This window comes from Microtus ochrogaster, chromosome 1 (assembly GCF_000317375.1).
Source record: "Microtus ochrogaster isolate Prairie Vole_2 chromosome 1, MicOch1.0, whole genome shotgun sequence".
NCBI classification, from domain to species: domain Eukaryota; kingdom Metazoa; phylum Chordata; class Mammalia; order Rodentia; family Cricetidae; genus Microtus; species Microtus ochrogaster.
Genome location: NC_022009.1, coordinates 81,526,266 through 81,546,826, shown reverse-complemented (window position 1 = coordinate 81,546,826; position 20,561 = coordinate 81,526,266). Strand labels below are relative to the sequence as shown.

Genomic DNA, 20,561 nt, shown 5'->3' with positions numbered 1-20,561 from the left:
CCAACACACCAGGTCCCTCCTCTGTGTCCGAGACCACTTGGTGGGCATGTACCAATGGTTTAACTAAACGTGTCTCCTCAGGCATCCCAACACACTCCTCTGTGTCCTCATGTGCACCCTGCCCCAGGTGTGCCTATAGAATGGGGAGGAAGAGCACACATTAACAAGGACCCAGGCTGCAGTGGGAAAAACAAGCTGCTCCCATCCTTGTCCTGCTCTTGACTGGGGCCAGTATTGCCGGGGCGACAGTCATAGGAACACTGGTCCTCACAATCAGTGATAAAAACTTGAGAAAATTGACTAAACAAGTGGACTAGGTCAAGACTAGAGAAGCAAGCAGACTCCGTAGCAGAAGTGGCTCACATCTTCTCTTGATGAAATGGAGAGGATTGTGTATGACTTTAGGGGAAATCTGCTGTTTATATCCCAACCAATTATGTTTAATTATAGAAAACTTTGCCATGTCCAGGGAGAACCTCAAAGAAAGGGGAAAAGGGAGGCATAGATCAGATAATTGGCTATCAGTCTCTGGTTGCCTGGTCACCAAGGCTGATCACCTTACTGTCAGCATTAGCCAGACCGTGATTCTTAACCTGATTGGGCTAACAGAGGGACCCTACATTCTCAACTGCATGGCCAACTGAGCTACTGGTCCCTAGAACCAACTGTGCCCCTCTAGAACAGGATGGGTCAATGATTTGACTCATGCCATAGAACCAGTGGGGAACGTGATGGGGGAAGGCAGTGCAGAGGTTCCTCCATCTTGTATTCTTGCTGAGGCCATCCAGGTTTAACTGGAATCTGGTCTCCTTGATGGAGAACCCCGTGGGAACCTACCCAACTCTATTCTGGGAACCCAGGGTCAGGATGTCCTAGTTAACTTACCTTAGCGTCTGCTAAGACTGCTTGCTTCAAACAGCTTTACTTCTGGGAAGCCCTCGAGATGCCGGATGTGGAGTCTGCTTTTAAAAACCCCGTGTTCTGGACACTTGGGGTTCCACCCAGGTTCCTAAGCACTTGGGTGTGGTCCTAGACGCTAGAATAGAGACTTCCAATTGTCTGTACTCTATGCCTGAATGAGCTCCCCATAACACCATCAATAATATAATTTTATCTAAACCATGGATGTTTGTGGAGCATTGATTAAAGTACTGCGGATCTGGTAGAGACTGTCGTCTGAGCAATTCAGGATCCTGGTTCCAGAGTGCACAGTTCTGTCTGTCTGTCTGTCTGTCTGCCCCCTCCCTCTGTGTGTGTGTGCCCGCGTGCACGCATGTACTGCTGAAGATCTAACCCAGGGCCTGTTGCACGTTAGGCAATCACCGTAAGCTACATCAACAGTTTTGACACGCTCTTTTCATTTTTCCCCAACACTTGATATCCCCCTCTACCCCGCCCCCCACAAATGTGTTTCTTGGAAAGCCACTCCCCCTCATTTGTCAATCCCTGCCTCTAAGGGAAGCTGCTTTTCTCCTTCACAGCCAACAGAAGACGGAGGCCCTCACCACGCAAAGGTGGCTTGCCCAACAGCTTTCTGGATCCGCCTCCTGTTCATGAACAGCTTGCAAAGCAGTTCCAGCCAAGGGCTAGACAATTTACAGCCTGACCAGAGGCCATCTCGCTGCCTTTGATGCCTCCACTGGAGCCCTGGGCCCATCCATCATCAACCTGGGAACGCCGCCGCAGCCTCCCGGTGCAAAGACGGGGGCGTCTGAAAGGACCTCCTCCTCCAGGCTGTCCTGCCCCACCCACCCACAGCCTCTGAGCCTCCAGCTACCACCCAGCTGCTCTTCATGAATGCTGGCACCCAGCCCTCCCACCCTCCAGCCCATCTGTAGACGCGTCAAGACACAGTGCTCTAGAGACTATGCGGTTCCTTTCCCCTTGTCCTGGGGTTTTGTTTGGCTTTTATGCTTGGGGTTGTGATGGCTGGGATGGAGAAGGGATGAAGGATGGGATGGCGGATACACGGACAGGGCTTTCAGTACCACAGGTCTGTATGTTTGGGCGTCGTGGACATGCAGGCTGAGCTCTTGAAGATTTCCACTTTAGAGCTCAAAGGAAGGAGCCTCTCAAGGACCCACCTCACTTACAATTCCTCTCAGCTTTCAACAGCCCTCCCCCGCCCCCCACAGAAGTTATCATCTTTGGAGAAGCCTGGAGGTGGTGACTGCATTATTTAGAATTATCTTCAGAGATGAATATAATTAGCACAGTTACTGACTTAGTGTGATGGACTTCGGGGCTAATTTAGAGAGAAAATCAAGAGCAGGACTCTCCATGGGCTTGCCTGGACTGGAGGACCGGCGACATTCAAAATGTGATTTCACTGGGTAATTTGCCCTACCACCTCAGGGGACTTTAGACCACAGGAAGCCAGAACATTCGATGAACAGATACGAGCAAAGGAGAAAACAAACAAAAAGACTTGAGACAGCACAGTCTGCTCCACACACTGATACCCCTCTGTGTGCAGTAACAAAGAGCCTGAAGATTTGGGATAAAGAGACGTTTCCAGGACTTAGTGGGGCCGCTGCAGAGGGCCAGCATTAATGGAGATTTCCAAGGGACGTGAGTGGTTCAGCAAAGCTCTGCTCCATCTACAGGGCCATTCCGGTAGCAGATGGGGTTTAGACTGTGCCTGTGGTGTTGTGAAAGTCACATCCTAACTATCTGTGGCCCCCATCCCTGCCCATCAAAGAGACTGAGCATCTGAAATGCACAGGTTTGGATAGCAGTCTACAACATTGTCCAGCCTGTGACTGCGTCAACCAGGTCTCAGCAGGAAGTAGATGGCAGATAAGAATGATTCTAGATTTAGTAAAGAGATGATTACAAAGGGGTGGGTATATTGGTGTGTGTAGGAATTGTAAGGCCGACACATCTCTCAGGGTTAATAAGAGTGGAGCAGTCAATTGTGGTGGTGCACACCCTTAATCCCAGCACTCAGGAGGCAGATCTCTGTGAGTTTAAGGCCAACCTGATCTACAGACCTACACAGAGAAACCTTGTCTTGAAAAAGCAGGGTGGGGGGCGGTGGTGGCGCACGCCTTTAATCCCAGCACTCAGGAGGCAAAGGCAGGCGGATCTCTGTGAGTTCGAGACCAGCCTGGTCTACAAGAGCTAGTTCCAGGACAGGCTCCAAAACCACAGAGAAACCCTGTCTCGAAAAACCAAAAAAAAAAAAAAAAAAAAAAAAAAAAAAACAAAACAAAACAAAAAAAACAACGAAAAAGCGGGGGGAGAAAAACAGAATTGAGCATCCTTGCTACCAGAGACTGGAAAGTACTAGTGGAGAGAGAAGACCCTAAAACTGAAACTGAGGGCCAGAGAGTGCTGTGTGCAGAGGGATGCCTTACAGGGACGGACCCTTTAGAAGGTGGAAGAAGGCTGACTTCCAGGGAATAGGGCAAGGTGCATGGTGGATCTGAGATGTGTTAGAACAGACTCAAAGTCGTCACACTGACCCTCAAACACTGAGCAGAGCAGGCAAGCTGTAGAAGTCGGGAGCTGCTCATAACCATAACACGTGAACTTGACAGCTATCCTCACCCGGGATGGTCTTTGTCTGGGACTCTTCATCTTTTGCATGGCCATGCTCTCTACTGAGTCTGTTCAAAGCCACCTGGAGCAAACTTGAAAACCCAGTCAAGACAACCCAAGAGCCCTTGTCTATAGGGTCATCAACACAGAGATCAGTTCTGATTTCCAGCCCTACCTTGGACGCGGGACTCAGCCCACAAAGGTCATTGCTGATGCACACCCCACCCCAACACTGCCCCCATTCAGACTTCCAAAGACTGGCTAACATGGAAACCACAGACCTGAAGCTATTGTGGACAAATTCCCAATCTTGTGGCTTTTGTCAAAACAGCAAAAAAAGACAATACTATGGTTTAAGAAAAAGAAAGCATAGTAACCCAGAATCAGAAAGGACTTTGCGGGGCTGAAGAGAGGGTCAGCATGTACGAGCAGTTTGCTGCTCCTCCAGAGGACCTGGGTTCAGCTCCCAACACCTCTGCGGATCATAACTAACTCTCCATAACTCCAGTTCCGGGGGATCTGATGCCCTCTTCTGAGCTCTACAGGCACAAAACATACATGCAGTACACAGACATGTATGCAGGTCAAATCCTAACACACATAAAATAAAAATAAGTCATTGTTAGAGGACTTTATTTTAAAATTATTGTGAATTAATTAGAGTCAAAGAGCAATACATACACACATACACGCACACACACACCATATATATATATACACACACACACATATATATATATATATACATACACACATACACGCACACCCACCCACCCATATATATACATATACATATACATATACATATACATATACATATACATATACATATACATATACATATACATATACATATATATATATAATAATTCATGTCCCACATGCATCTGTATTTCCCTCTCATTTATTCAGCTATGGAAGATGAATTAGATGCTTTCCTTTGCTTTACCCCAGTACTTAGTTTGGTTTATTCATATTATTTACTATGGGTGTCTTTGGGAGATCCTAGTTTGCAATCCTGACTCCATTACAACCACTAACAGCACTTTCTCACCTCTGGGGGCAATAAATAAAGACAAGACACAGTCCAGAGAGGACCCTTGGTGCCAAAGGGATGAAATGAAAATTAACTGTAAGCACACTTAGAAAGAGGAAAAGTAGTGAAGAGGGAGGGAATGAAAGAGGAAGGGAAAAGAGTAAGAAAAGACCTCTGAATAAAATGGGACACTCGAACCTGCTTGTCAAGAGTCATTTCCCCGAAGCTATCCGAGGTCAGAGAAGCCAGAGATCGAGGGAACACATTTCAACACCAGTACCTGAAGGTGAGCTTGCTGCAGGTTGCGGGGTTGTCATTGATGTCTTCCACAGTGAAGGTTATCTGGATACGGTTCTCCTGACCCCCAGAGGGTCTGTCCCTCACCAGAACCTCCAGAGAAACGATGGGATTCTGTCTCAGTTCACCTGCATCTTGATCTAGCCTTTGGGCCACTTGGATTGTCCCAGTCACTAAGAAGGCAGAGGTTAGAGGTCAAATGAAGGACAAAGGCACAAGGAACATGGGGAGCACAGGAATGACAGTTCTAGAATGATGGCTGGTTTACCCTGGGTATAGCCCTATATAGACATGTCTTTCTGTAAAAGCATGTGTGCTTCTCTATTTGACATTATTGGACACCTGACCTGACCCTGCTGTCCAGGGTTGAGCCCTGGGTACAGCACTGTCCACAGCTGACTGAACAGGTGGGTAACTGACTTCAATTATTGGAGAATCTGTTGCTAAGAAACACACTTTGAGAAGGAGTGAGGCTACGGCTGTAGCTACAAGTGAAAGCCCAGATCCTTGGGGCAGCGCTGGCTCACACCCCTCCTCTGCCCTGATCACTTGACTTCTTCTGATGAGATGTGTCTCCCCTTTCCTCTATTCCCCTGTTCTCTTTTCTTCTTCTCTTCCCTTCCCCAGTTTCATGTTTAGCTTGATTTGCTTTCATTTTTATTACTTGGAACCAGTTTTAATATAAATACTCAAAAAAGGGGGGAGGCAAGAATTTAGCTCTGAGGCAGAGTGTCAGCCTGGCATGGAAAGCACCCTTGGTTCAATCCCCAGCACTACTGTGTGTCTGCTGTGTGTGTGTGCACGCGTGTGCGTGCGTGCATGCGTGGGTGTGTGAGTGCTTGTAAAGGTTAATTTTTGCAACACCAGAGTGAACAGAATTTTCACCTAAGATCATCTATCACTACACCCTTACCTCTGTGAGGTTGTCAATATCAAAAGCCTTCAGAAGTTTCCAGACATAGATCCCAGGTGCTGGCTTTGCACGCTCATCACCAGGCTCAGACTAGGTGTACTCAAAAGTTTATAGGGCCAGTGATACCTGGTCTGGGATAGTCTGATGCTGGTTTCCACAAAGGTATTATTTAAAGTGAAGTCCAAAGGTCTGGTGTGGCCTGGATAAATGGAGATGGGTTTGTATAGTGGCTAAGAGGACAGACTCTAGAATCATCTGGCGTGGACTTCCAAGTCCTTCTGTGAGCTGGGGCTCTTGGGAAAATTCACTGAACCTGTCAGTCTAGGTCTCCCTCAAGCCCTTGGTTTTCCTTTGTAAACTATGTCAGTGCGTTGGGTTGTGTAAGTGCCTGGGAAGGATACGTGCAGCTGGTCAGCATATCACCTAGTGAGGACAAAGTCTCAGTGAGGTGGCTGTTCCAGAGGAGAGGAAGCTCATGTCCTGCACAAGACTGCTCGTGCGGGAACACGAGCGCCAATGATCTACCAAGCTGATCTAGAGAGACTTTGTCCAGTGCACCGCCATTAGCCACATGGGGCCAGTCTGGACTGAGATGTGCTTTAAGTATAAAATATGCAAGCTTCCAAACAAAATAATATAAACTATCTCAACTGCTTTTAAATATCAATCATGCTGTAATTACAATATTTTGGATCTAAAGAGTGATTTTATTTTATTATTTATTTATTTACTTGTTTATTTTTCAGTTTTTCAAGACAGGGCTTTTCTCTGTAGCTCTGGAGCCTGTCCTGGAACTTACTCTGTAGATGAGGCTGTTCCAGAACTCACAGAGATCTGCCTGTCTTTGCTTCCTGAGTGCTGGGATTGAAGGCGTGCGCCACCACTGTCTGGCTGTAATTTCATTTTTTAATGCAACTACTGAAGACATTGACATTACACATCTGCCTTCACTTTATTTCATACCACTCTGCATCCTTAGAAATGTGTGCACAGGGCAGGAGATCAAGCATCTTTACAGGCGCCTTCCAGGGAGTGATGGGGCTCACACAGAGCACCCTGAAATCTGAGGTAACAGGGGAAGCAGGGGGGCCTCTCTACCCTCATTCTGTCCTCCCCAAGAGAAAGCCATCAGGCCTTCACTCGAGAGATTTGCCCAGAGATTGGTAAGCATCACCATCTAGAAGGGCAGAGACATCGAACACCAGCTTTAGACACTTGGTTCCCCAATCATAATTACTCCTTTACTTTCTCATCAAATGGTATAGAAATTCAGTTTTCCAGACAGGACTAGTGGTTAATGTCTGTAACTCCAGTAAACAAGAAGTTTAAGCAGGAGGATTGCCCTGAGTTGGTTCATAGCAAATTATAGCTCAGACAGAGCTGCATACCAAGCCTTGCAGAAAAAAAAAAGGCACTGTGCAGTGGTGGGTGGCACACACCTTTAAATCTCAGCACTAAGGCAGATCTCTGAGTTCAAGGCCAGCCTGGTCCACAGAGCGAGTTCTAGGACAGCCAGGGCTACACAGAGAAACCTCGTCTCAAAATTAACCAAAAAAATATAAAATACATTTCCCTTGTGTCCTTTAGTCTTCATTTCCACATAGATGGAGATATAAAAATTCTATTTATAGGGATTTCAATCTTAATCTTAATGGCAGTGAAGAAAAAATTCACCCCCCTCCATAAAGGTGACAGGTGACCCAGCTGTTCACAGTCAGCCCTGCTCAGGCGCCACGATCTTGGCTGGTTGCCTTTCATATATCCTTTCCCTGACAACGAAGGCTGAACCTGGAGAGAACGGCAGGCCAAGTGCCAGAGACAGCATTACCAACCACTCCAGCAGCTGCATTAGCCACTACGGGATAAGATGCTGTGGATGACTCACGCTGGTCTATGACAAAGTAGCTGCTGATGGTAGTGATGCTGTAGAGGAGGTGGCCAGGAACGCCCTCGTCATCGGGATCCTCTGCCGTGATGTTTGCCACGATGGTTCCTGGACGCACTTCCTCTGGGATGGAGTACTCTCTCCTCGGGCTGGAACAAAAACACTGCAGAAGTGGCTAATTTGCAGGGGAAGAGGAGGGTGCGGACTGGGCTGTAGGTATTTTGGGGTGTGCTAAATATAGCACTGCATTGCTTGAGTAGCATCAACATGCAGAGAACACAGCGGCTGAAAGGAGGGTGACTGGCGTCTGTATTTCCAAAGATCACATCCTTGCGGGTGCAGAGGCGTGCCAGACTGCTGCTTCTGCGGCAATTTACACGGGTACAGCCACTGACTACTTGCCTGACGCCCTCTATCTTTAACACCCCCTCACATAAAGATACAGCCACCCAGTGAGCATCTCTCCTCCCCGTTTGTCTGGATCCTTTTAAGGAACCCATCCAGATGAGATGTTCAGGACCGCAGGTTTCCTCACTGCGCATGACTCCACCCTGGGGAATCCACCCTGTGGAACCTGCCAGAGCCCAATGCTGCCTATTCTAGCATCTCCGATTTTTGTTTATTTCTTCTTCTTTTGCCCGCGGATACAACATTTCCACACCGAGCGTGGGCATCTTTCCAGGTGGCGATCATCCCCAGGTTAGCTCTCTCAACTGAGGCGCCCCTGGCAGTCACACGGCCATGGCACTGTTCCCGAAGGGTTACTGTGTATAATAGAACTCCAAGGGCCCAACGTACCCACGTTTCTCAGACCCCCATGCGTTTGTAAAAGGCCAGTAGTGAGATCATTTCAGCGTGGCAGAGCCTTTTTCCTAAGGTGCCATTTCCCCTTGTGGTCCCTCCTTGAAGCGAGACCTCGTCTCAGCTCTAAATGCTGCTCTCTCATGTCGAGGGCTCTGACCACTCTGCTGCCCCCACCTCACCACTGCTATCCCACAAGATGGACCAGAGGAAGCAGACACAAGACAGAGCCTGGGGCTGAACTCAAGAGAAGCAGAAACAATCTGAACCCAGGCCTTCATCTTAGCGAACCCCATGGGCTATTCCCCAAGACCTGGGCTCAAACAGCATCCATGGGGGGGGGGTGGTCTTCCACCAAGTACCCCATTGTTGGGGAGGAGTAAGCTTGTTTTGCCTAAGAAGTCACTCCAGTGTGCGGGCCTCCCTGTCTGGTGTCCCACTGAGTGAGCCCTTGTGGACTCTTTCTCACTTGCCATCTCCCTTCTCAGAGTGTGAGACAGAAGTAGGCAGAGGCAGAGGAGACAGGGCCTTTCACCAAGGAGGCTTGGCTGGCTGGCCAGTGAACCCCAGATTTATCTGCCTCTGTCTCCCCAGCACTGGGGTTGTGAGTGTGCAAGCACACCTGGCTTTTCTGCGTGGGTTCTAGGGATTGAACACAGGGAGCACTTTATGTATGGAACCTACTTTCCAGCCCTCTTAAAATACGTTTGCAAGTGCTCCACCTTACTTTTATGCTTGTGGCTGTTTCAAACATTTTCATTCTATCATATACATTATAACATATATATATAATATATAAATATGTAAATATATAGAAACAGATAAATGCAAATATATGATTAATATATATAATACATAATATATTGTATGTAATAATAAATATTATATAAGTATACATGTATATATATTGGTTATTTTTGAGACAGGGTTTCTCTATGTAGCCCTGGTTTTCTTGGAACTCACTCTGTAGACCAGGCTCACCTCAAACTCACAGAGATCTGCCTGCCTCTGTCTCCGGTGTGCTGGGATTAAAGGCATGCACCACCACTGCCCAGCTATTTTTAATAGTTTCAAAGGTTTATTTTATTAGGCATATGTCTCTGTGTGTGTATGTAAACACGTGAGTGCAGGCGCCGGAGAAGGCTGGGAGAGAGTGTTCATCCCCTGGGACCAGTGTGAGCTGCCCAGGGCAGGTGCTGGGTACGGAGAAATAGAACTCTAGACCTCCGTAAGAGCAATACGTCCTCTTAACCGCTGCGCCACCTTTCCAGCTCTAGTTTTGCTTTCATTGGACAAAAGATAACTGTGCCCTGCCTTTGGGTTTGGAGAGTAGCTTGTGCTGTAATTTGTTCACAGCCGTTAATGCTACTGACCTCCGAGCACACGATGGCGCTGTTTCCCTGTGGCTGGGGCCTGTGCCCACTCAGGGTAGCAGAGAGCAAGGCGGCTCTGCAGGGCGTCTGCCGCCTCTAATTCCCCTCTCACCTTGCTGAATCCCCACATGCAGCAGGACTCTGCTGCATGAAATGTAGCAGCCACAGCAAGATGTCTTTCTGGGCTCACCAAGCCAAGAAGAAACTGCTACGCTAGCGGCCTTATGATACCATCATGGGCTTCTAGGTTCTATTATTGACACTGGGCACGCTATTAACCAAGCCCTGTATTCATCTTATGCGTTTGTACACGGACTCAGAGGGAGCACTGTGCTCAGCTGCTGCCCCTCTTTCCACCATGCCCGCAGTTCCATGGTGCATGTGAATAAATGTGGGGGTGTGGCCAGCAAAGGGGGAACAGGGGGCCAAGAGGCATGAAGGACCCTGGAAAGTTCTATGTCTCATCTCTCGTCTAGGCCAGAGCAAAGCACATCTCTCGGCTGTGCCTCAGACAGCTATGGCAGCAGACTCTCTGAGCCCAGTCCTCGGGCCCTCGGGCCTACCTGGTAAAGCGTGGGATCTCGTCGTTGATGTTCACAATGGTCACCCGGAGCGCTGTGGAGGCGGTCAGGTTCCCGCTGTCTCTCACTCCCACAAGGAGACTGAAGCTGTCAGGGGAACATTCCAAGTGCAAGAGACAGGCTTGCTGACACAGCCACAAAGGAAGCCAATGCAGTGGAAGGAGCGAGGTGAGCGGGCCCCCTCTCCAGCCGCCTGCTTCTTAGGCACCTTCAAAGGCTACCGGGCTGCCTTCCAGCTCTGGCCACGGGGCTCACTCCCTCATTCCTCAGTCTGGAGTCAAAGCCAGCCAAGTCATATTCTCTGCATTACAATGTCCCTGCAATGGACCTTTTCTACTCTCCAGGAATTGAGGCTCACATTTTAACTCATTCATTCAAGATGCTGGTTATGGAAGCCAGGGCCTCCCTACACTAGACAAGCACTCCACCACAGAGCCACACCCTACCCTCAACAACCATTCTAGTTCTCTTGGCTAGTCTAGCTGGGAGCCTCCCCTGGCTTTCCCAAGGCCTGTGGCTTCCCATCATACTTTCTGACTATCGGTGGTCCAGATGCTGCCCTCCCGACCCTGTGCCCCCAGCTCTGGGCATGCCCTCCCCTACACCATGGTTTTGGCCCTGCTGAAGCTGAGGTCCTAGCCACACCCCAGGCTGCGTGGGGACCCGCCACCTTGTGTTTGTATCTGGCTATTCCCTTATTTTTCCTTGAGTTACACACAGTCATTCTCCAGGGAAGGTAGTTGGAAAGGTTACCTCTTGTGTCCTGCTTCAAAGTCCAGTTCTGTGGTAGAGAAGAGGGTGCCGTCCGCAGACACCCTGAAGTTTTTTGAAGGAGAGATGAGGAAATACTGTAAAACAAGGGAAAGTCCAATGCGTGTCAGCACACCCTCGTCTGGCACGTTTGGTCTACACAGTGCTGCGGACGGTTCAGGCAGATGTCTAGATCAACAGTTCTGAGACGTCCTGGTTGCTGTGGAGCAAGGTCTTTAGATGCAACTCTGGTAGGAACCCCTGGCTCTGATGAACTCCCTAAAGGGCTGTTCCAACTATTGAACATCTGTCAAAGGGCAGCTGCTAGCTCTCACCTCCCTCTCCATGTCTCTGTCATCTTACTTCTGCTGACCTTGGCTCTGACACTGTGCCTTTACTTATCAACACTACTTAAACCACTACCCCACGTTAGAGACTAGGACCCTACCACCATGAATGCATTCCTGTGCTTATCCTTGAAGGAGCTGATGATTAGAAACTTGAAGATCATTCATTGAAATGACAGAAGGGAAGAGACCATTGTAACTTGGGGATGTGGGAGACAGCAGGACTTAAGAATTGGGGGATACGCTGTTCTTAAATTTTACCCTGGGTACAAGACCACTGATAAAAGTAAGCTTTCCATATCTTTGGGAAGTTGAAGGCCTTTGTTGTTTTTCATACCGGTGCCCAATGCCACTCTCTTGACAGTTGGCTGTCACACCCATGAAGTCTGATAGAAACATGCAGGCTTGTGTAGAACCCACTAAGGTCCAGCCCACGGGAAGACCATGGCTATATTCCTCTGCAGGTGTTTGTCAAGAGTCAAGGAAGCAAAAGAATGGAATGCAGAAGAAGGGCTGGAAACATGTTCTCATCCTCCCACTGCCAGTCAGCCAGGAACCACACCGATGGCTCCATGCTTTGCCATCAGGAGGACTGAACGAGAAAGCACATTGTTAAACATGAAGGGCAACAAGAACATGGTTCTTATCCTTTACTGCAAAGGGCTCGTGGGTTAAAAGGTTTTACTCTTGCTTGCTAAGATGAGAGGTGGTGTATCCCCAAGGCCTTAGATGAGAGAGGATTAGTGGAGGGTTTGGAACCAGAACCACAGCCCCCAAAGCCTAGGATCAAAGACACACCGCCAATGTCTCCAACCAAAGACGTGGTTTGTGGCCACTGCAGAGTTGCTAGGGCTAGAGAAGAGTGGCCAGAAAATAGATTAGAGTCTCCTCTGGAGCCAATATAGAGTCTTTAAACAAAGTCTGAGAAGCATTTACTTTCTGTTTGTTGTGCAATAATCTCTTTCTAGTTGTGGCGAATATACTTTTACACAAAAATTGGGGAAGACATAAAAACATTAAAAAGTGACGAACTGAAATCCACATGTGGTTTCTCATCATTTGGATGGATTCATTCCTGGCCGTTCTGTGCAAACACACACTTTCTAAAATCTCAAAACGATGTGCTAATCCAATGGCAGTCCTGTGTTCTTATTTCATTCGTGAGCGTTTCCTCATAGCCTCGTGTCTCCTGTCAACTGTTTAGCTTCCGAGTCCAGAAGAGATCAAGTGTGGTCGGTGTGAGTTGCCCACAGATCCATGCCGTCACACACATCGACCAGCCTTGCTAGCTAACGACAGCGCAGTAGTTTAGACATGGGGTTTACTTAACAACAACCTCTTAGTGTTCATTTATGGGTCTCCTGCCCAGTTTTAAGAGGAGACAGCTGGGCAATGCCTGTGAGCTCTCCTCTGTGACCTTCTCTCAGGACTACATCCCCTGTCCCTTATAGACACACCTTTGCAAGCCCCTGCCATCGCTCCAGTTCTTTGCCTGAGCAGCAACAGGTTGGGTCATAAGCTGCCCACACGCAGAGCAATCCTGTGTCTTTGGGCTGAGTCCTCCCTGCAGGAAGTTCTCCTGTATCAGTAACCAGAGGCTCAAGCTGGGCGCAATAGAAGAACAAGGTTTTAGGGACTCGTGGAGACCTTTACTATAAGCACCAGAGCCAGGGGCTCTCTGTGTGCGTCTTGTAAGGCTCTGGGAGACAAATCTACTTATCTGGTTCTAAGCAGAGGGAATCTTGGGATACAGCCATGGCAAATTGACTCTGAGGGAACAGAGTGTTGCAGATGAGGGATTCCAAGAGAGGTCAATAGGGGCAATGATAGGAACCAAAATCTCTCAGACACAGTTGGGATATAAAAGTCACACACTGGGATTGTAAATTATGTTTGAGATTCTGGAAGAGGCCTTCTGGATTTGACTCCTGGCTCCACCATTCCCTGTAAGTTTGTGCAGGATAACAGCAACAGAGCCTGCATGAAGGAAACTTCAGGATGTCTGTCTTAGTCCCTGTTCTATTGCTGTGAAGCGACACCATGACCAAGTCAAGTCATCATGTGTGCAAGGCCCTGAGCTTAATTCCCAGCTCTGCAGCACCTTAAAAAAAATGGAGTAAGCTCTGTAACAGAAGCTGCCTCATGTGGGCATTCAGAGAGTCTTTGTTAAGTATCCAAAGACTTCCAATCTCTCTCTGACAAGAGACCAACCAACAATCCCTTCTCTGGAAAATCCTAAACAAGCGGAGTACCGTGTTCCGTGCCTGTAATCCCCGCATTTGTGAGGTAGAGCTGGGGGCATGGCCACAGATTCCAGGGCAGCCTGCAGTACAAAATGAGACCCTATCTCAAAAAGTCAGTCATGGTAGCCTCAAAAATCTTAAAACAACAATATCGGGCCAAACATTTTGTAAGTCTGTTTAAGAAGCAATGGTGTATTTGGCAGTGAGATCTTGAGTTCAGCCTACGGTCTCAGTAACTGCTGTAGGAAAGAAAAAGCCAAAGAAACAGCAACAGATAGAACTGGTTTGGGGAGCAAACACTGAGGGCGTGAGAATTGTCTTCATTTCCATTACACTGCTTTCCTGGAATCCAGTCTTTACATATATGTGAACATATGTACAAATGGTGCTAAGCTAATTTCTTCTCCTTCCATCTCCTGGCTTTGTTCATGCACACACACAGTTATGTTCTCGGAAAAGAGATAATATCCGTAGACTAGAAACATTGTGTCAGGTGGCCCCTTGCCAGCGACTCAGTAAGGCTTTTTCTAAAACCTGGCATCCTCGCCTCCTTTTTAAAGGCTTGTTTAATCAAAGCTCTCCCCTGATATTCATTCTTGGAAAACAGAAACTAAACAGAATGAAAAGGCACCGCAGCCCCCTCTGCCCCAGTCCTGGCTGAGAAAAGTCCTGAGTCATCAGATCAATTCAGCTAACGAATGCTCGTTAGACAAGCTCTCTGCTTTCCTCTGGGCACGTCCCTTCCCACCTCCCACAGTTCTGTTTGAGGGCTCCCGGTGGTTCCTTTTGCCCTTGGTCACAAAAGCTTCCTTTTGGAAGACACGGGGCCCATCCTTCCTCCCATTCACTCTGCGAGTGTTTTTCGTATAGGCAGAGGGAAGATGAAGTGGTCCAGTTTGCAGAAATGTCAGCTCCCTGGGGGCCAGCAACCTCCCCTCGGCTTCTTTCTACAGTATGGCAGAAGCTGGCAGTATAACCTTGGTGTCTTCCGCAGCCATTCCTAGCCATCCTACAAAAATCAATGCAAATTCAGCCTTCTGTCCTAGAGAACAGGGCATCCATCCCACAGGGAGCCAGTTTCCAGAGGGAAGCGAGAACCCACGTTCTCCCAAGTCCAGGGTGCCCAAAGATATTTCAAGCCTGAATTCAGGACCCTGTAGCCTCACCCAGAGGAGAAGCACACAGACCAGAATCTTCCATTCAGGCTATGGTGGTTAGAAGTACAATGCAGTATGTCAGTTAGATTTCTCTGTCTAAGCTGAATCTTTTGAAACAAACAAACATTCCTACCAATTCCTCTTTCTCTTTTTTCCTATGCTACTCCTGTCCAGCCCTTGGGGTGGTAGGTGGTGGTGTTGGGGGGGGAGGGAGAAGGAAGAAAGCTTTGCCAGAAGGAAAAAGACCAATAAAAAGCTGCTTACTACAGCCTACCCTGGCTTCTGCCTGTGTGGAAAAGCTAAGTGTGTATGGTATCACTTAAATGTTTTGAAGAGACATGGACAAGTTTGTGTATTGGGAGTTCTGTAGCTGTTGTTTTTAGAGACAGCTGGCCTCCAACCTTTCTTGGCATCCTAAGAATTGAACCCAGGGCTTTGTGTACGTTAGGCAAACACCTTAACCAAGGGAGCTGCATCCCCAGCGCACACAGCTGATTTTACTAATGTCCACCTCACTGCTGAAGCTGCAGCTCCGATTGTTGTCCCTTCTGTGGTAGGAATGCCACAGGCATCTGAGTTCTGTCTCTGTGATCCAGGCTCTGCCAGTCTTAAGGGCGATGATCTCCATCCATTGGAGGGTCTGCCCCGAAGAAGCGTGGTTGATTCTGGAATCAACCAACCAAACCTGAGGGCTTTTCCTTCTGCGAGCCTCATGAAAAGACCTGGAGTAGAATGCCTTTGTCTGTGACTTCAAGGGGTGACTCTGAAGTACACAGGCAGGGCATGTTAAAGGGGAGCATGTGGTGGGAAAACTTTCAGGAAGGAAAGGGTAGCGCACGTAGCAGAACTTCTGGAACAGGGAAGAAAGTCCCGGGTACCCAGTGCAGTTCCCAAGCAAAGCTTTCGTTCCTTTTCTCAGTCAGAAGCAAAGGGGCTGCTACAGGACCAGGAAGTTCTAGCCAGAACTAGATGATGGGACACGCCTGTGTTGTGTGACAGACCTTTCCCAGGGGAGGTGTGGTATATGCCTGCGCACCCCAACAGGCCAAAGCATGGGTACCCCCAAAGTCCAACTCGGTGAGCCCAGGGGTTGTTTGGGGGTTATGAGCGAGGGGTTACTGATAGCAGCAGAAAAGAGTCGAGGACAGCTGCATCACCAAAGCCCACCCCAGCGGAGGTGACAGCTCACAGAAGCCAGGGTCTACGGAGCCTACAGGCAGTTCAAGGGTTGGAGAGTGTCCTTTCCAAGAGCCTCCGCGAGTCTAGTCCTCTTCCAGGCAGCTGGCTTGTCTCTAGGCTTTGCACTTCCGTTTGTCTGTCTTCTTGGCATGGCTCACCCCAGAGTCTTCCCTGCAGTTCTGGTTCCTTCCGTCTGAGAGGGACTCTCGGCTTTTACTGCTTACTCTGTCAGGGACGGACCTAAATCCGGTAGGTTTCAGGGACTTCCTGGCCCTATAAGGTTTCAATGGCCAAGGAGACTATTACACAGCTGCCTGTAATCCCAGCATTCAAAAGGTTGAGGCAGAACAACTAGATTTCAGGAGACCAACCTGGGTTACATAACAAGACCCAGTCTGAAAGGGGCCGAGGCTGTACCTCCGCGACAGAATGCTTGCTGGAGTGTGTGAAGACCTCAGTTCCAATGACTGGGGTGGGGATGGCAAAGGCAGGGAACATTGAGGGGCCAGCAAGATGGCTCAGCACTGAGCAGGTAATGGTACCTTCCACACGACATACAACGACAAAGAAGCCTGGCAATCTGGGTTTGATCCCCTGATGGGGAGAAAGTGCCCGTTCCATAAAGTTGTTCTCTGACCTTCACACACATACTCCCCACACACTAACAGTAAACAAGAAAACAAACAAACAAAATATGCTGCCTATCCATGACCTTCATCATGTCCATTTGGCATAAAGGATTCCTAGAATAAAGGAACGGCTAGACTCCTCCCACCATCATAAGCAGGAAGATAAAAGTCAGGATGTTCCGATGTTCTCCTAGCACTGAGGTTATTGCCCTTTTAATTTAATCCTTCATCCGCCCTGGTGAGGACAAAGCACACTTCATTTAATGCAAAAGGCCTTCCTTAATGGAAAGGTCTGAGAAAACCCTCTGATGGAGGGGTTGTACACTAGATCACTTTGCCTCCAGCTGCAAAATCTATAAGTATCCTCAGAGTCTCCAAGGAGCCTCAGCTGCAGCCAAGGGGCTGTTGGCAAGGAGCGGGATGGAGGAGGCGTGGGAATGGGGTCTCTCACAAGCCTTCTTCAGCAGGTGGGAAAAAAGCAGAGTGGGTACCAGAAGAAAGCTCCCAGGGACAGCATCTTTCCTTTCGTGTGCAGCCTCTGGATCCCAGCCACCCGTGTCCTCATCAGAATCCAGGAAGAACCCCTGGGAATCTAACTATATCAAGATATGAGCCTGGGCACCCCACCAGCCATCACCCTGTGTCACCGTCACCACCGAGCACCCGAAATGGGGCTGGTCTAATGGGTGAGCCCAGGAGTAAAGCGTACACAACGTTTTAAGATTGTGGGGAAAGTGAATAATTATCTCATATGTCATTTGATGGTATGTTATACATATTGAATTGAGCTATATTATAACTACGCTAACTTAGAGAGAAAGAACAGAAGGACAGGCCTGAATAGAGGAATTGACAGAGGAGTTATATCAGGAAGCACAGCTTTCAGTCACAGTGTGTGTGTGTGTGTGTGTGTGTGTGTGTGTGCGCGTGCGCGCACGAGTGTGTGTGTGTGTGTGCGCGTGTGTGCGCGCACGAGTGTGTGTGTGTGCGCGTGCGCGTGAACGCGCACGAGTGTGTGTGTGCGCGTACGTGCGCGCACGAGTGTGTGTGTGTGTGTGTGTGCGCGTGCGTGCGCGCACGAGTGTGTGTGTGTGTGCGTGCGTGTGAGCGCGCGCGTGCACGAGTGTGTGTGTGGTGAGGAGCATGAGTGCAGGAGGTTACAGTAGGCAGCATGGCAGGGCCTTGCAGGAGAGGCGTGTCCTCTCGTCAAGTTCCAAAGAATAGTTTCCTTAGGAGAGACATTTGCTGTGTTTAGTGTGACAAGAATCCTGAAGGAAAGAACCTTCGAATCCATATAACAAAGTGACCTTTCTGAGCCCTGGGTTTCTAGGGAACGGTGGGAAGTTCCCCTTGTCACTTAGTCTATATTCCGGGAGGTGGGTACTGGTTCAGTTCTGGACAGCGGAGGGGATGGGAGGGGCTGGGCTGCAGCACTACAGGTTCCTGCCGGTTCTTTGTCCTAAGGGACGGACTGCAGCGCTGTGTGACCTGATTTCTGCGACGGAGAGATAGAGGGTCTGTGATCTAACAGTGATTAACGCCACCTGACTTCATGAAAACACTGAGAAACACATATGCAGCATTGATCTCCGGTTGCACAGGGCAGTACTATAATGGACAAGCGTGGTTGAAACAACATACAATTTGGTGCAGATCAAGTTTCTTTTAAAAGGACCCAACGAAGGAGCAAAGGTCGCAGCTTCTGGAGGCATCCCCGTTTACACAGTCTGTGGTGTGCTATCACTTCCTGAAGGGTCACTCGTCCACCAGAGCATGCGGCTCTGGCAGACCTTGCTCCCCACTGACACCCCCCCCTCCCCCGCCTGGCTAAAAACCATTAGATCCATTCCTAAAGCTAGCCACCAAGGTCTGCTCCTTATTTGGCCACTTAATTCTCCTGAAAGGCTGACTACCAAAGCTCAGCAATCAAAAACCCCATTTGGTTCACCTGATGAACATGCCCAACTAAAATTAAGCACCTTACCCTAACACGGGGTTTCCCCCTTTACCTTTATAAGCTGCCATTTGCCTATGGGCTATGTCTGTCTCCTCTCTCTCCAGGACAAACACCCCTTCCCCCTTTCTCTTGCCCCCTTCCTCTTCTCCCTGTCCCTTCCTTTACCATCGCATCCTAGCCCATTCTAACACAGACCTCCCTTCTCATCCTCTTAAAAATCCCACCTCCGCGGTCATTAGCTGCCGTTTCCTGCCAGTGTTGCTGACAGCCTGACTGCCCCATTTCAGAGTGCTCTTCTCTAGAGGGCGGGGTTGGCAGCTGGGCACCTGTGCTTTTGGTAAACCTTCCTGTTTTCCTCCAGGCTGGTTCAGTCAGCTGCAGGGCAAATTCAGCCTCAGCAAAGCAAAACAAGGCACCCTTTCCAGGAACGGCTAACAGGCTTCACCTGGGGTTGCTGGGACCCGTTCCAAGAGGGAAGGATTTTAAGTGGGAGCAAGGAGCTCTCAGCCTTCTCAGACTAGATGGGGAGGCAACAGTCTCCCCAGTCCCTGTCTGTACTGAAAATCCCTGAGACTTGATTTTCCCTTGAAAAAGAAAACGTCTTTGTTGCAAGCTCTGCTGTCTCTTAGGAAGGACGTCACTGTCTGGTTTGGGGGTACCTTTTGTGCTCGTGTGTAGCAGGATGACTTTGCATCATCTTGAAAGGGAATGCTGCCAGCTCAGCCTGGCCTGGGCCTGGTGGCTTCACATGCAGCCTCTCACATGACCTAGCCCTGCCTGTGCCAACCGCTCTCCTGCTTTCGCTGTCACTCAGGAAGCACAGGAGCTCAACAAGGTTGAGAGTTTGTCCCAGAGCACAAAGAGCCACGCACACAGAGCCCTGGCTGGACCTTGGAAGTGGCAGTACATCCCCGTGCTGACCCCGCTACCCACCTGCAGGCTTGGCCGTCAGGCTCCTGCCCCAAAGCTGGTGTGCACAGTAGCAGCTTAGGGTACTTACACTGAGGGGTATGTTCTGGCTTGTGTCCTCTGGGTCAAAGGCCTCCACCTGGTAGATGAATCCAGGATTTGTTCTTTCTATTACATAGAGGTTTAAACCTGTTCCAAGTCAAAGGGAATAAAGAGTGTCTCATCAGATAGGGAACTCCAAACCCAGGCCTTCCAGACACTGTAACTAAAGGGAACCAATGAAGCATCATGGGACAGAGATCAGCCAAGATAAGACCAAGGGAGAGATGACCTGAGCCAAGCTGTTGGAGATTACACAATGCTAGGTGTCACACTTTCAGTAACTCCTCCACTGGGAGGTGACCCGGACTGTTGTTAGCGGGAAAGAGGACCAGGATGACAGGGAAGCTGGGAGTCACTCTAGTGCCTCCAGTGTGATTGATAGTTACATTCAGATCCATCTTTTTATGTTAAAGTGAACCTGTGAAACACACATGACACCAGCAGAAGACAACGGGTATGAAGACAAGGGTGGGATACAGGCGAGGACACAGAGGAGGGTGGGGTAGGGGTGAGGACACAGAGGAGGGTGGGGTAGGGGTGAGGACACAGAGGAGGGTGGGGTAAGGGTGAGGACACAGAGGAGGGTGAGGTAGGGGTGAGGACACAGAGAAGGGTGGGGTAGGGGTGAGAACACAGAGGAGGGTGGGGTAGGGGTGAGGACACAGAAGGGTGGAGTAGGGGTGAGGACACAGAGAAGGGTGGGGTAGGGGTGCGGACTCAGAGGAGGGTGGAGTAGGGGTGAGGACACAGAGGAGGCTGGGGTGAGGGGTGAGGACACAGAGGAGGCTGGGGTAGAGGTGAGGACACAGAGGAGGGTGGGGTAGGGGTGAGGACACAGAGGAGGCTGGGGTAGAGGTGA

General features: G+C 49.2%; 1 protein-coding gene across 1 annotated transcript in view; it reads right to left on the bottom strand.

The window, feature by feature from the left end:
- Cdhr3 (cadherin related family member 3) overlaps window positions 1-20,561 on the bottom strand; it is a 60,990-nt gene that overhangs the window by 28,910 nt on the left and 11,519 nt on the right. Inside the window, exons 5-9 of the mRNA XM_013347598.2 lie at window positions 19,692-19,789; window positions 11,183-11,277; window positions 10,412-10,516; window positions 7,675-7,823; window positions 4,860-5,049 (exon numbers count right to left, since the gene is read on the bottom strand). Of these exons, the coding sequence (XP_013203052.1) occupies window positions 4,860-5,049; window positions 7,675-7,823; window positions 10,412-10,516; window positions 11,183-11,277; window positions 19,692-19,789 (637 nt within the window). The remainder of the gene's footprint in view (window positions 1-4,859; window positions 5,050-7,674; window positions 7,824-10,411; window positions 10,517-11,182; window positions 11,278-19,691; window positions 19,790-20,561) is intronic.